Source organism: Triturus cristatus, chromosome 3_1 (genome assembly GCF_964204655.1).
Source record: "Triturus cristatus chromosome 3_1, aTriCri1.1, whole genome shotgun sequence".
NCBI classification, from domain to species: Eukaryota; Metazoa; Chordata; class Amphibia; order Caudata; family Salamandridae; genus Triturus; species Triturus cristatus.
The window spans coordinates 575,253,632-575,266,039 of record NC_140583.1 but is presented as its reverse complement, the minus strand read 5'-3'; the positions used below and the strand labels follow the sequence as shown (position 1 = coordinate 575,266,039).

The 12,408-nt window shown below is 46.0% G+C and overlaps 1 protein-coding gene across 2 annotated transcripts in view; it reads right to left on the bottom strand.

Moving 5' to 3' along the window:
• The window catches only part of CHD2 (chromodomain helicase DNA binding protein 2), a 1,941,047-nt gene that overhangs the window by 741,678 nt on the left and 1,186,961 nt on the right, over window positions 1–12,408 (bottom strand). For both annotated transcript variants that reach the window (XM_085644496.1, XM_085644497.1), the window contains one exon: window positions 11,690–11,829. In XM_085644496.1, the coding sequence (XP_085500622.1) occupies window positions 11,690–11,829 (140 nt within the window). The remainder of the gene's footprint in view (window positions 1–11,689; window positions 11,830–12,408) is intronic.

Genomic DNA, 12,408 nt, shown 5'->3' with positions numbered 1-12,408 from the left:
GACTCCGCATTTACCGTCAACCGGTGGACCTATTAGATGGCAACCTGGGTAAGGCCTTCACGGCCATTAAATCCCAGATACGCTTCTGGAACGCGTTGCCGCTAGCGGTCACGGGTAGAGTGGCGCTGTCCAAAATGGTGATCCTCCCCCGGCTTCTATATTACTTTGCTAACCTACCCCTCTATGTCCCAGCAGCCTTCTTCACTAAGTTGTCACGACTTCTTAGGGACTTCATCTGGGGGGCTAGCCGGCACAGGATGTCGCTCAAGAAACTCTACCTCCCCACAGACCAGGGAGGTTTGGCCGCACCCTGTTTTGAGCATTATTATTTAGCGGCCCAACTGCAGTGGATAGCTCGTTGGTTGGCGGATAGGGGTCGCGAGGACACAGCGTCCGTATTGCCGCCGTATTCACTGGAGCAGCTACTAGTGCTTTTTCATCCGGCTTCCAGAAGTGCGATGCCAGCCCCGCTCCTCCTTGCTGTGGCGTATCGTTGCTTCCGCAGGAGCCTTTTCCTTACCCGACGCGTGCTCCCATATGCGCCGGCACTGCCGTTAGAAGGCGCCCCCAGCGGGACTGGACCGCTTACCTCCCTTGTGCTTACACAATGGCGAGAGGCAGACATTCAGACCCTAGGAGATCTGTACCGGGATGGAGTGCTGCTGTCGTGTGACTTGCTGGTGGAAGAGGGGAGACTACCACCGGGACAATTCCTGACTTATCACTCCTTAGTTCAGACTTTGGTTGCTAGGTGGGGAGATATGGCCGCGGAACCCAGCCAGCACCTCACCATACAGTATTTGCACGTCATGGGAAGGGGCCGGCATCTGATTCGCTGGTTTGCAGCATCGTTGCGGACACACACGGCGATAACTCTAGAGCCGCTCAGACACAAATGGGAAGCAGATCTGGGGAGACAACTGGCAGATAAAGAGTGGGAACGCGTACTGAAAAGCCCGGTGCGCATACCTAGAAATATGCGCCTCCGACAGATACAGCTGTTCGTTATACATAGGGCATATCTTACCCCCGCGGCCCTTAATAGCTATTTCCGTTGCACGGACGCGAGGTGCCCTAGGTGCGCTGAGTTGGGGGCTGATCTCATACATATGTTGTGGGGCTGCTGCAAACTACACTCCTACTGGCGTACAATTCATGACTCCCTGCGCACTATAACAGGACGTGACATATCTTTCGACTGGGCGGTCTACCTGCTGCATCACTTCCGCAGGACACAGACAACCAAGGTGACGTCTCGGTTCTTGGATTTGGGGCTTGCGGTCGCAAAACGCCTAATAACTAGGAGGTGGAAGGCGCAGGACCCGCCTCACTCGCAGGCATGGAGGCACTCGCCTGCTGCGTGGGCTGGAGCGGAGGGGACTGCCATCAGACGGGAGGAGACGTTAGGGTTGAGGAAGACGCCCATAGCTGCGCAGTGGGAGGAGTTGCTCCGTGCGCTCAGGCATGTAGAGGAGGTGGAAGGGGGGGACGAGCTGGCAGGTAGGGGGTCGACTTCAGGGCGGGCAACGGGAGAGCCGTAGTGTTCTACGCATGACTTACAACTGGGCTGGAGGATGTGAGAATTCGCACCTAGACACAAGATTACGTGCCATAGCTTAGCCATTGCAAAATACTGTGGGAGAAGGGGAACGGGCGGGGGGCGGAGATAGGGAGATGGATAATGGAGCTAGTCTAATTCCGAGGTGGTTGAGGTTCTAACTGTTTTGTTTCATCATTGTTTATTGGAAGTAGATATGGATTAGGCTGAGGGACTCAATGAGACATCCTGACATGCTCATGTAGAGGGATAATGGGCTGTACACGGCAAAGCTTATAACCTACACTTTACCAGAGGCTCAGAGCAACTGGGTAGAGTTACCATTTTGAAACCCGACCAAGTCCCTGTCATGTGTAATATATAAAGCTGTTATAACAAAGGAACTCATATGCAAGTAAGCCGAATTTCTGTAACTGTGTTTATTAAGACTAATAAAAACAGATAAAAAAAAAATTAAAAAAATCAATGCCTGGAGTGGTTACATACTTCAGTTTAAGGTCTATTGCCCTTCTACGCAATATCGACACATTTACAGATTGTTTTTCTGGCGTTGGTGTTGGCGCGAGCCTCAGTAAGCGTAGATTGTGCTCATACAGTCCGTTTTAATTGCCTTCTGTTAGTCCTGTTTCTTGCCCAAAAAAGCCCTCCAGTACTTTTCAATCTCTTTGCAGACTATGTTGTAAATGGTGGACTCGTTAGCATTGCACCCCGGGTCATATTAGGGTCATATTATGGGACATGAAAGAACATGGAGTGCTAATTTTTCAGTGATGCTAATGATGTACTACATCATGCATACTGAAGTAAAAACCCTAACATTGAACAGTGAGCTATTAACTGTCATGTAAGAGCTGGTTGCTGATGTTTTGGTTTTTTTCAACCTGAATCTGTAGGCTTGGCTGTGATATTAATGTGTTTTTTCTTTTTTTTACTTTTCCCCGGCAGCTCATGTCTGGATCAAAGATGGCGAAATACATCACCTCCAGCAGAGGAAACCGCCTACTAGAACACAGTGGTTACGTGTATTGCAAAGAGCGCAATTCGGAACCTCGTTGCCATTGGAGGTGTGTGCAATACTACTCCACTCATTGCAGAGGTAGAGCAGTTACTCTGGTTACTCTGTTTTAAGAAGCACAGAGCATAGCCACTCTGCCTCTGCAACAGCGATTCAAGTGAGAGAATCAGTAAATGAAATGAAAGTAATGGCCGTGAACTGTAATGAGCCGTGCAGTGCAATTTTAAGGGAGGTAGCCCAACATATCCCTGAGCATGTTGCAACGAGTATGCCCAGTATTCCTAATTTGCGTAGGATTATACAGCGTAAAAAGCAGGCATGCAACCCCAAAAGAGTAACTCCGCAAACATTTTCTGAAATATGTATTCCCCCGCAACTGTCTGTCACTGCTTGCAACGAACCGTTCTTATTATATGACAATGCTAATGACCAAAAGCGCATTTTCCTATTTAGCACCCCCAGGAACATGGTTAGGTTGGAGAACAGCGAGGTGTGGATGATGGATGGTACCTTTAAAAGCATGCCCCACCCTTTCACTCAAATATATACAATTCATGGGTACTGTAACAACACAGTTGTCCCCTTGGTGTACAGTTTGCTCCCAGACAAGCAATCCTCCACGTATAGTGAGCTTTTATCGGTTGTAAGATCGAAAACATCAGGCAAAAGTCCACACAAGGTTATAATGGACTTTGAATTGCCAATGATGAATACGATAAGTAAATTGTATCCAGAGACAAAAGTTCAAGGATGTTTTTTCCACTTTACTCAGGCGTGTTGGCGCAAAATCCAAAAAACACCCTTAATAGCAGAATATGTTTCTGACAGCAAACTCCAGTTTGAGTTAGAAAAGTTAACCTCACTTTGCTTTGTTCCTCCAGAAAGTGTAGATGAGTACTACAGCTCTATTACAGAGTCTGAGTACTTTATGACAAATGAGGAAAAATTGGCACCTATCCTCAATTATTTTGAAGACACATGGATTGGGCATCTAAGCAGGTCAGGTCGCAGGAGGAAGCAACGTTTTCTTGTGGACTGGTGGAACTGCTACTCGACATGCTTAGAGGGAGGAGCAAAGACAAATAATTCCATTGAGGGATGGCACAACTCCCTTAACCAGTCAATTGGGAAACCGCACCCTAATTTGTACAATTTTATTGAAATATTGGTTAAGGAGCAAAGTTTCCAAGAAATGCGCATGTCCCAATCGTCAACAGGTACTCTCACGCCACGTATTTCACATCAAAGTAAGGAAATGTCTGCGAGACTGTTGTCAGCATTACAACTTTTTCATTTGTCAGTGGCTTCAGACTACCTTTCTAGCCTTGCACACATCCTGAACTCGTATGTGTAAGTATACTAAACCCCCCCCTCGTAACATACAATAAAGAGTTTTGCTTCCAAATGTGTACAATAGTGATGTATAATGTCCACTAAAGAAGAGTATCCAATACTTTCTGTGAATATGTAGTACATTACTGTTGCGAATTTGTCATCCCTCATGTCAATAAAATCTTTTGAAGAATCCAAAATTTGTACTGTTTGCATGTAATACTGTACAGATGTTATATTTCCTCCTGTCAATCCAGCGAAGCCGTACCTGTGTGAAATTACAGTTGTACTTGTGTGGCGGTGGTGGTGGTATTGCTGTTTGTGGGGATGTATGCTTTAGGCACACGCTCAAAGTGCAAGACCTCACCATCTTTCAGCATTGTAGGTTGTGTAAAGTATGACCCCGCCTCTAAGCCTTGTCCCCCATGCCCCCCCCACCTTTCCCAGTCCGTGAAACCTTTTTTTTTTCTTTAGCTCCAATGTATTTCTGTCTTTTGTTTTTGGTCCTATGTATTTCTGGCCCCTAAATACTTAAAGCTTGACCCCGCCTCTAACCCTTGTCCCCCCGCCTTCCCGCGTTTTATTTAAATCCCCATCGCCCGCCTTCCACACGCCGCGCAATCTTTGCGTTGTTTTTGTGGGTCCTATGTATTTCTGCCATATTTCGAAGTGTTTTTTGTGGCATGCCTGTTTTTTTTCCCCCCATTGTATTCCCCCACACATATTACTGCAACCTAACGTATTTCCTGTGCTCATATCCGTCTAAGTCTTTCCATTCCCCATCACAGCCAACGTGCACCCTGCAAATGTGTTATAGGCAACCGTATTTCTTCCATTGATTTTGCACACACATATTTCCTTTTTTTGCCGTTTTTTGTGTCATGCCTGTTTTTTTCCCCCCACACATATTTCTGCAACCTAACGTATTTCCTGTGCTCATATCCGTTTAAGTCTTCCCATTCCCCATCACAGCCAACGTGCACCCTGCAAATGTGTTATAGGCAACCGTATTTCTCCCATTGATTTTGCACACACATATTTCCTTTTTTTGCCGTTTTTTGTGTCATGCCTGTTTTCCCCCATTGTATTCCCCCACACATATTACTGCAACCTAACGTATTTCCTGTGCTCATATCCGTCTAAGTCTTCCCATTCCCCATCACAGCCAATGTGCACCCTGCAAATGTGTTATAGGCAACCGTATTTCTCCCATTGATTTTGCACACACATATTTCCTTTTTTTGCCTTTTTTTGTGTCATGCCTGTTTTTTCCCCCCATTGTATTCCCCCACACATATTACTGCAACCTAGCGTATTTCCTGTGCTCATATCCGTCTAAGTCTTCCCATTCCCCATCACAGCCAACGTGCACCCTGCAAATGTGTTATAGGCAACCGTATTTCTCCCTTTGATTTTGCACACACATATTTCCTTTCTTTGCCGTTTGTGTACTGCGGCAAACGTATTTCCTACCATATGATGTGCGCCCCCCCTAAAAACCGTCATACAGAACGCCAACGCGTACTTCGTAATAGCCACCATATGATGTGTGCGCCATGCGATGTCAAAGTAATTACGAAATATTGGCCTTACCTGAAGAAGGGGAACTCAGAAGGTTATGTCACTAAATTTCCCATTCCTAGGGCAGAAATGGTATGGTCAAAAGAGGGGCAAAATAGTTATGGAGGCGATGGAGATGCTAAATTAATGGTGGCCCTTCGGTCAGCAGCACTGGAGCATCCTAATCTTTTATGCCAGCCCTTTCCCCAATATGCTCCTAACTATCACTACTTGCCTGATTAGCTGGAAAAGTGTAAAGCTTTATACCAGGTAGGTTCAATCTGAACCCTGTACACTCCTGCCCACCAGCACTCAAAACTCCTTGGATCATCCATGTATCATGGTCTTGACTCAGCAGGATGGGCTTATATAGCTGTCCTAGAAAAATGGTTGCCTTGTGGGGAGCTGAATTCAGAAATGTTCTTTATCTTCTTTTTGAGTTTGTACCCCCTGAAGCCTTGTGCTCCATTATATATGCAAAGAACGTCAATGTATCAGTCCATTCTGTCTCCTTCAGGATGAAATCCCTTGAAGATAATACTCAGATGGTTGCGTAAGTTGACGGTCTGAGTACTATCCACCGAAAGGACATATTTTCACGGCCCAGGGACAGTTCCTCACCAGAGGCTCTTTTTCTTTGTGGTGCCAATGGACAATGCAATTTCAAAGACCTGTTTTTTTTTCTATTGAAGTCAGCACCACAGTTTTTCAGTAAGGTTCTAACTTCTTGGGGGACGCTAGGTGTGCTTTATGTCGAGGGTATTCAGGCTCACCTTTACCTGCCCTCTCAAGTAGAAGCTATCATCATTAGAGAATGCTCTCACTTCCAGAGGTTAGACTGGAAGTTGAATGTGAAGAAGTTTGAGCTGGCTCCAGCCAAACAGCAGAACATTGGAGCCCTTTTTGACAAGCACTTTTGCAAGACACACACTCTGGCAGTGGAGAGGAGAACTCTACTGCGCTATCTCCTTGAACTCTCAGTGGGTCCAGCATGTCAATTCCATTGCTCCCACAGGAAACTGGTTACCTTTGTGATCACATGTGTACGATGGGTTCTTGGGCTCCTAGAGCAGTCAGTGGTTAAAAAGGAAGGCTGCATGTATACTGTTTACCACTGATATCCCGCCGGCACAGCTGCACTCCAATTAAATAACCACAGGACTTTAGGCTTGTTACCTTACAAGTGTAGGAACACTGAGTGTCAAGGCTTACTCCATTAAATAGTACTTGTTAAACACACAGATACATCTATGCATAACAAGGTCACAAGCAATGTTACTCTTGCCTGAGGCCCATAAGGAAACTCCCAAACAGTCCCCTTGCCCTCCCTTCAGGTAAGTTGCCTTGTTGGGATGTGCTTCAAAGTATCAGCTCATAAACACACACAAAGAAATACACATTATCTTTCACCAAGAAAATATTTACTTCTTTGTTCTAGCCTGATAGTCGGCAGCGCTGCTCCCAAATTCCAGCCTCCTATTAACCCTCCTAAGAACCAGGTTTTAAGAAATATTATTCAGAATACCCAGCTCCATTAGATGACCTCTAGGTCATCTAATGGAGCTGGGTATTCTGGTGGGGGACTTTCCTCGAGCCATGTTGGAGTTGTTCAAGACTGCCACTCCTCTATCTCTATCAGCTTTGCTGATGAACAGCACAGTAAACATGTTGAGCACTGTTGGAAACCGGGCAACCGGGTTAGTAGTCACCAGGTTCCCAGCACAATGGTAGCTTGGCTCGAGCGGTTGGGGGTCAGGCACCGTGTTAAGCGTACGTCACACCCTCACAATAACCATGCGTTCATCCGTTCCAAAAACGACACTACACCGTAAAAAATTATGCAAGTCAAGTTGAAAATATATATGTCTTTATCTTATTTTCTCTTAGTTGCAGGTTTCATTACATAAATACAAGACAATAAGATTTTCCTTCAAAAGAGCAGGTCAAATAAATAATACTACATTGGAATTTCAATAAATAGGTACAGGTCCTCATTAAGCATAGAATAAATAGTTGTGCAATAAATACAGATGGCAAATAAATACAGTCAGACCATAAATATAGTGCAGGAATAAATTAGTGGTTGACAATAAATAAAGCACCTCCAATAAATAAGGTAAAACAATCAATGACAGTTACAGTTCAAAACATTTTCCTGAGGTCACTTGGTCTTACTTTGCCCATACACAACTTAAGGACACTTGGATGGCATGGGGGTGTCCCACCTAGATTAGTCAAGGCTGGGGCCTAAGCTGAGGCAAAACAAGGGTAACCTAAAGATCTGGCCCCCCCAAACTACACAGCCCCTCACAGATGTCACTGCACCAGTCTTAGTTCACCCCTGGCACTCCCAGGCTGGTTCTAACACCCTTCTAGCCCCTAGAATGGTCTTTTAGGGCTCCACGGGGCCTTAAACACCCCCTCTACCACTTACTGCCCTTTTCACGATGATCGGCTCTGCTCGGCACAGTGTCGACGCCGTGAGGCGGCTCCGGATTGATGTCGCTGGGCGGCCTCGACTCGATGTCGCTGGGCGGTCTCGACTCGATGTCGCTGGGCGGTCTCGACTCGATGTCGCTCGGCGGCCTCGGCTCGATGTCGCTGGGCGGTCTCGACTCGATGTCGCTGGGCGGCCTCGGCTCGATGTCGCTGGATGGCCTCGTCTCGATGTCGCCTTCCGGCGTCGCCGGGACTCGGACTCCCCACTTCCTGGTGTCTCCGGAGTGCGATCTCCACTCCCGACCTCCGGCGCGCTTCACCTCAGTTTCCGGCGACTCCGGTGGGCGGACTTCACTCCCCCGTCGACGCCTCACCTCGACCTCAGGTGACTCCCGACTCGACCTCCGGCGCCTCTCCACGACCTCCGTCAGCGCCCTCCACTCGACCTCCGGTGACTCTCCACGACCTCCGTCGGCACCCTCACTCGACCTCGGGTTACTCCTTAATCGACCTCCGGTGACTCTCCACGACCTCCGTCGGCGCCCTCACCCGACCTCTGGCGGCTCCGGGTACGACGTCTGCTTTCTGTCAGCGCCGCTTCTCTACCTCAGGCCTCAGGTCTCCAGGCTTCTCGACGTCAGGACTCCAGGAGGACACCACTGAAGAGGTCAGGAACTTGCTGATCTCCTTCTTTAAGGCCTGTTCCAAATATTCAGTTCTTGAAGATGGTTCTTCTGGTCTTGATCCCACACAGGGCTCTAGGCTGGGCTTGGTCAGTAGGGACTAGCATCAAGGGTGGGTTTCTGGACCCCACTCCAAGCACTGGTTTCCACCCCTGCTGCCTTACTCCGACCTCCTTCTAACTCTGTCCTCTCTCTTCTCCAGTCAGATGCCAACTGCCACTCTGAGATGGCCTCCCAACATTCTAAACTGCCTCCCACTGTCACAGGGTTCTAGAATGTTACAGAAGGTTCTAGAAACCTCCAGTGGGTTCTGGTGATGTCACAGGTGACAATGGGTGGCCACCATTTTGTGTCTCAGGCCCTCAGACAGACGTTCCAGGGGTAGGGAAAATGGCTCCCTGACCCTGCATCAACACTAAAAAGTCTGGTGGTTCCCAAAAAGGAAAAATTATAACAGGGTTTGAGGCAAAAGTGGGACAAAATAAATAATGAAGAGGCGGGACCACCCAAAGGGCTGATAGGTCTAACAAGCACATACAGTAGAAAAACAGTTGCAGGGTTTACTGGAGGAAGAATATTGGGTCAGCCTACAAAATATGGGAATGGTGACAGAGGCCATGCACAGGACTTCTTCCTAATACCAGTTAACAGCTTTACTAGCAACCGCACATGGGAGCTATATTTAGACACTGTCATGAATTGCAACAGTGGGGGGCTGGAAAGAAACAAGAGAACAAGTCTCATCTAGGCAATGGTACAAGATTTAGACCTTGTCTTCCTTATCAGGTCATTAGAGGAACTAGTTTGAGCAAGAGATTAATATCAAGGTACACGCCCTCAGCCATCAAAATAATTTAAAAGTGTGAGAGCCTGTGATCTTCAGAACAAAAATATAAACATTAGAGAAAGGAAAAGTGTCTCTAATATTCGTATTACTCACAATATTCACAGACAAGAGACTTCATTTAGAAGGCATACCCTTCTGAATGTGTAATGTTTTTCTTGTCTCAATAAGTTCTCATATCATGGTATCAGATGCATATTATAACTTAATCATGCCAGAAAAATATAATAACTGTGATTTATGCACTTTAAAATTAGATTGCCTACAACTCTAACTTACACTTTCAGCATTCTCTCTGACCTCCAGGTGGAGAGATATTCTTACCCACAGACAGTGTAAGGTTTTCAAGAATGCTTTTGAAAGATGCACGCCAGAGTGGAGTGTTGCATGGTTGTCACGTGTGCAAGTGCAGTGCCACACTTAGGGATACTGATCTAAACACGACAAATTCTGTGAATACAATTATATCAGAGCTACTTTTTAAAGGTCTTCATTGTGTTGATCTATATAGGTAATTTTAGTTCCTTTTCCACTTATGTTCTCTGCAACAACACACCCATAGGGACAGTAAGAGCTGCCCTGCAATAAGGCACTAACTCATACTGGTACACAACTTGACCAATGTGAGGAGCATTGTGATGAAGGATGCCACCTTCCAAGTGGGTGAGGGCTTTCGTCCTATTAAAGAACTATTTCCTTTAGGTATTACCAGCAAAGGATACGCCACTATGCAACTAGTCATATTAAGTGCTCTTAGTAGTCTACATACTAGCAATATGCTTGAATGGTCATTCTAACCAGCCATACTATATGGTCTATGGGGTCCATCCAGGAGCGAAAGAAGTGCAACCAACAGTCATGCTGGATAAAGGTAGTTAGGGAAAATGGTGTATATAAAAGACTCCAAGGAGTCTGTAGCTGAGCAAGCCAAAGGAATGCATAAGGTAAAGGCTATCAGAGTAATTACTCAATTGAATCAATCAGGGAGTGGTCTGGGAGCAACAACATAGAAGAATCATGTGCTCCTGTGGGAAGAAATGTGGACAGTCAGGTAACAGCGCGGAAGTAATATAATTAGCAGGATATATAAATCAGAGAACAGCCGAGTTCAGATGAGGATAGGTGTGAGAAGGTTGCCAGGGGTACTGGGCCTAAGCCCTTTCTTGGCCCAAACCAGCCACATCAAAGAATATGCCAAAAGAAAACGCCCTTACTATTTCATCCCTTCACCTAGAGGCCCAGGCTGGATTCCCTAGGAGAGAGAGAGAGTTGAGAAGGCAGGCAGCAAGGCCACATGACTGTGCATGGGGCCAAGAATCAGAAAGGAGAACTACTGAAAAGAATGAACTGTTATTTCTTTTAAAGGATACAAACCCCTTACACGATGGGCTCTGGCTTCAAACAAAAGCAGTTCAAATGGAGATAAGGAAAATTGAGGGAAGAAAGGTGACAAGGGAAGGGGGCACTACATGACGCAGCTCTGGAAGTACAGGAACCTCCTCATCCCCTAGAAACCTCCCCAATCTTTTGAAAAGATGTTGCAGTAAAATTGTATACTGCACGTGCCCCCGCCCCCCTCAAAAACCTATGTCTCTCCAAAATGGGGAGGCAGGAAGTGAGGTGGAGGAAAAGGAAAGAAACAGAGAGACAAATGAGAAAATGAGGCAAGTTACAATCCTGTTGTTGTTCTACCTATTATAGCCCCAGAAACCAGAACAAACCCTAAACACCAAGGAATGCGACTCCAAAAAGAGGAGTGTGAGGACAGAGGTGGAGGAAAATGGATAGTAGGAATGAGGCAAAAGGGGGAACTAAGCAAATCAAGAGTAACGCACCATGTTTTTTAACACGCAAAACCAGACAGCAGTCACTCAAATGAACAATGCAACTCAGAGTATATAAGAAAACAATAAAAAATAAACAGCACAGTTAAAGCTGCTGATTTTCTGCAGGTGTCTACAAATTGGAGAAACAAAGAAGATCTGCTAGCACATGATTCACCAGCACATGCAAGACTTACCAGAAGATCTGCAAGCACATAATTCACCAGCACATGCAAGACTTGCCAAAATCAGGAAAGGCACCGCCCCAATCAAAGCTTCATCAGTCGAAGTTGGTTTGTATCAGGGCGAAGCCAAGTCACCCCCAAGGGAGTGGAGTAAGGTGAGGGGTATGGTAGATGTGTATTTGAGAAACCTGAGTCACTATCAGCCATAATAAGGAATCATGAAGTTAAGCTTTTGGCAAAGCAAACTTACCCTCTACAGTGCTCTCTTTCAGCTGTTCCTCAAATTCTTGCATCGCTGATGTGCAGCTGGAATGTAGAAGTTCCCCCAATCGCTTCAGATCGGCTATGGATTTATCTACCAGTTCTGCGTCCCTAGCAATGCACTCCAGCCTGAAAGTATAAGCAATTCACATATGTCATGCCCCATCTCTCCTGATGGAATCTCACGTAAGCATTTGTAACAATATGTGGTTAACAATTCAGTGTATGCAACTGGTGTGTCAGGAAACCAAACACCCAATTTCATTTAAAAGCAGCACATCCTATTTATAATACTTCCAGAAACACAAAAGGATCTTTTTCCAATTACTGCTGATTCTTTTCAGAATGGTGCACTGGCTTTCTTAAAAGAGGAGCCCTGATGACTATTTAAGTCTGACCCCTGCTTATGTCCGAGGAAAGCTGCTTCCATGTGGTGACCAAAGAATGTGAATGATTAGCTCATAAAGTGTTTCGCCGTATTCCTTGAACTGTGTGTGTCAAAGTCTCATTAAGGTGCTCAGGTTTCAGTTGGAGATTTCAAGTGGATTGGAATCTTTCAGTGCTATGCGTTGAATAGGATTGAGTTGAGGGTAACAATGGTCTATTTATTTATTTTTATTTGCCTTGAGAAATTGTTTAGGATAGAGGTGGTATAGATTTTGAAATTGGTTATGATACAATCCTTGCTACAGTGCTCTGCCCATTGAT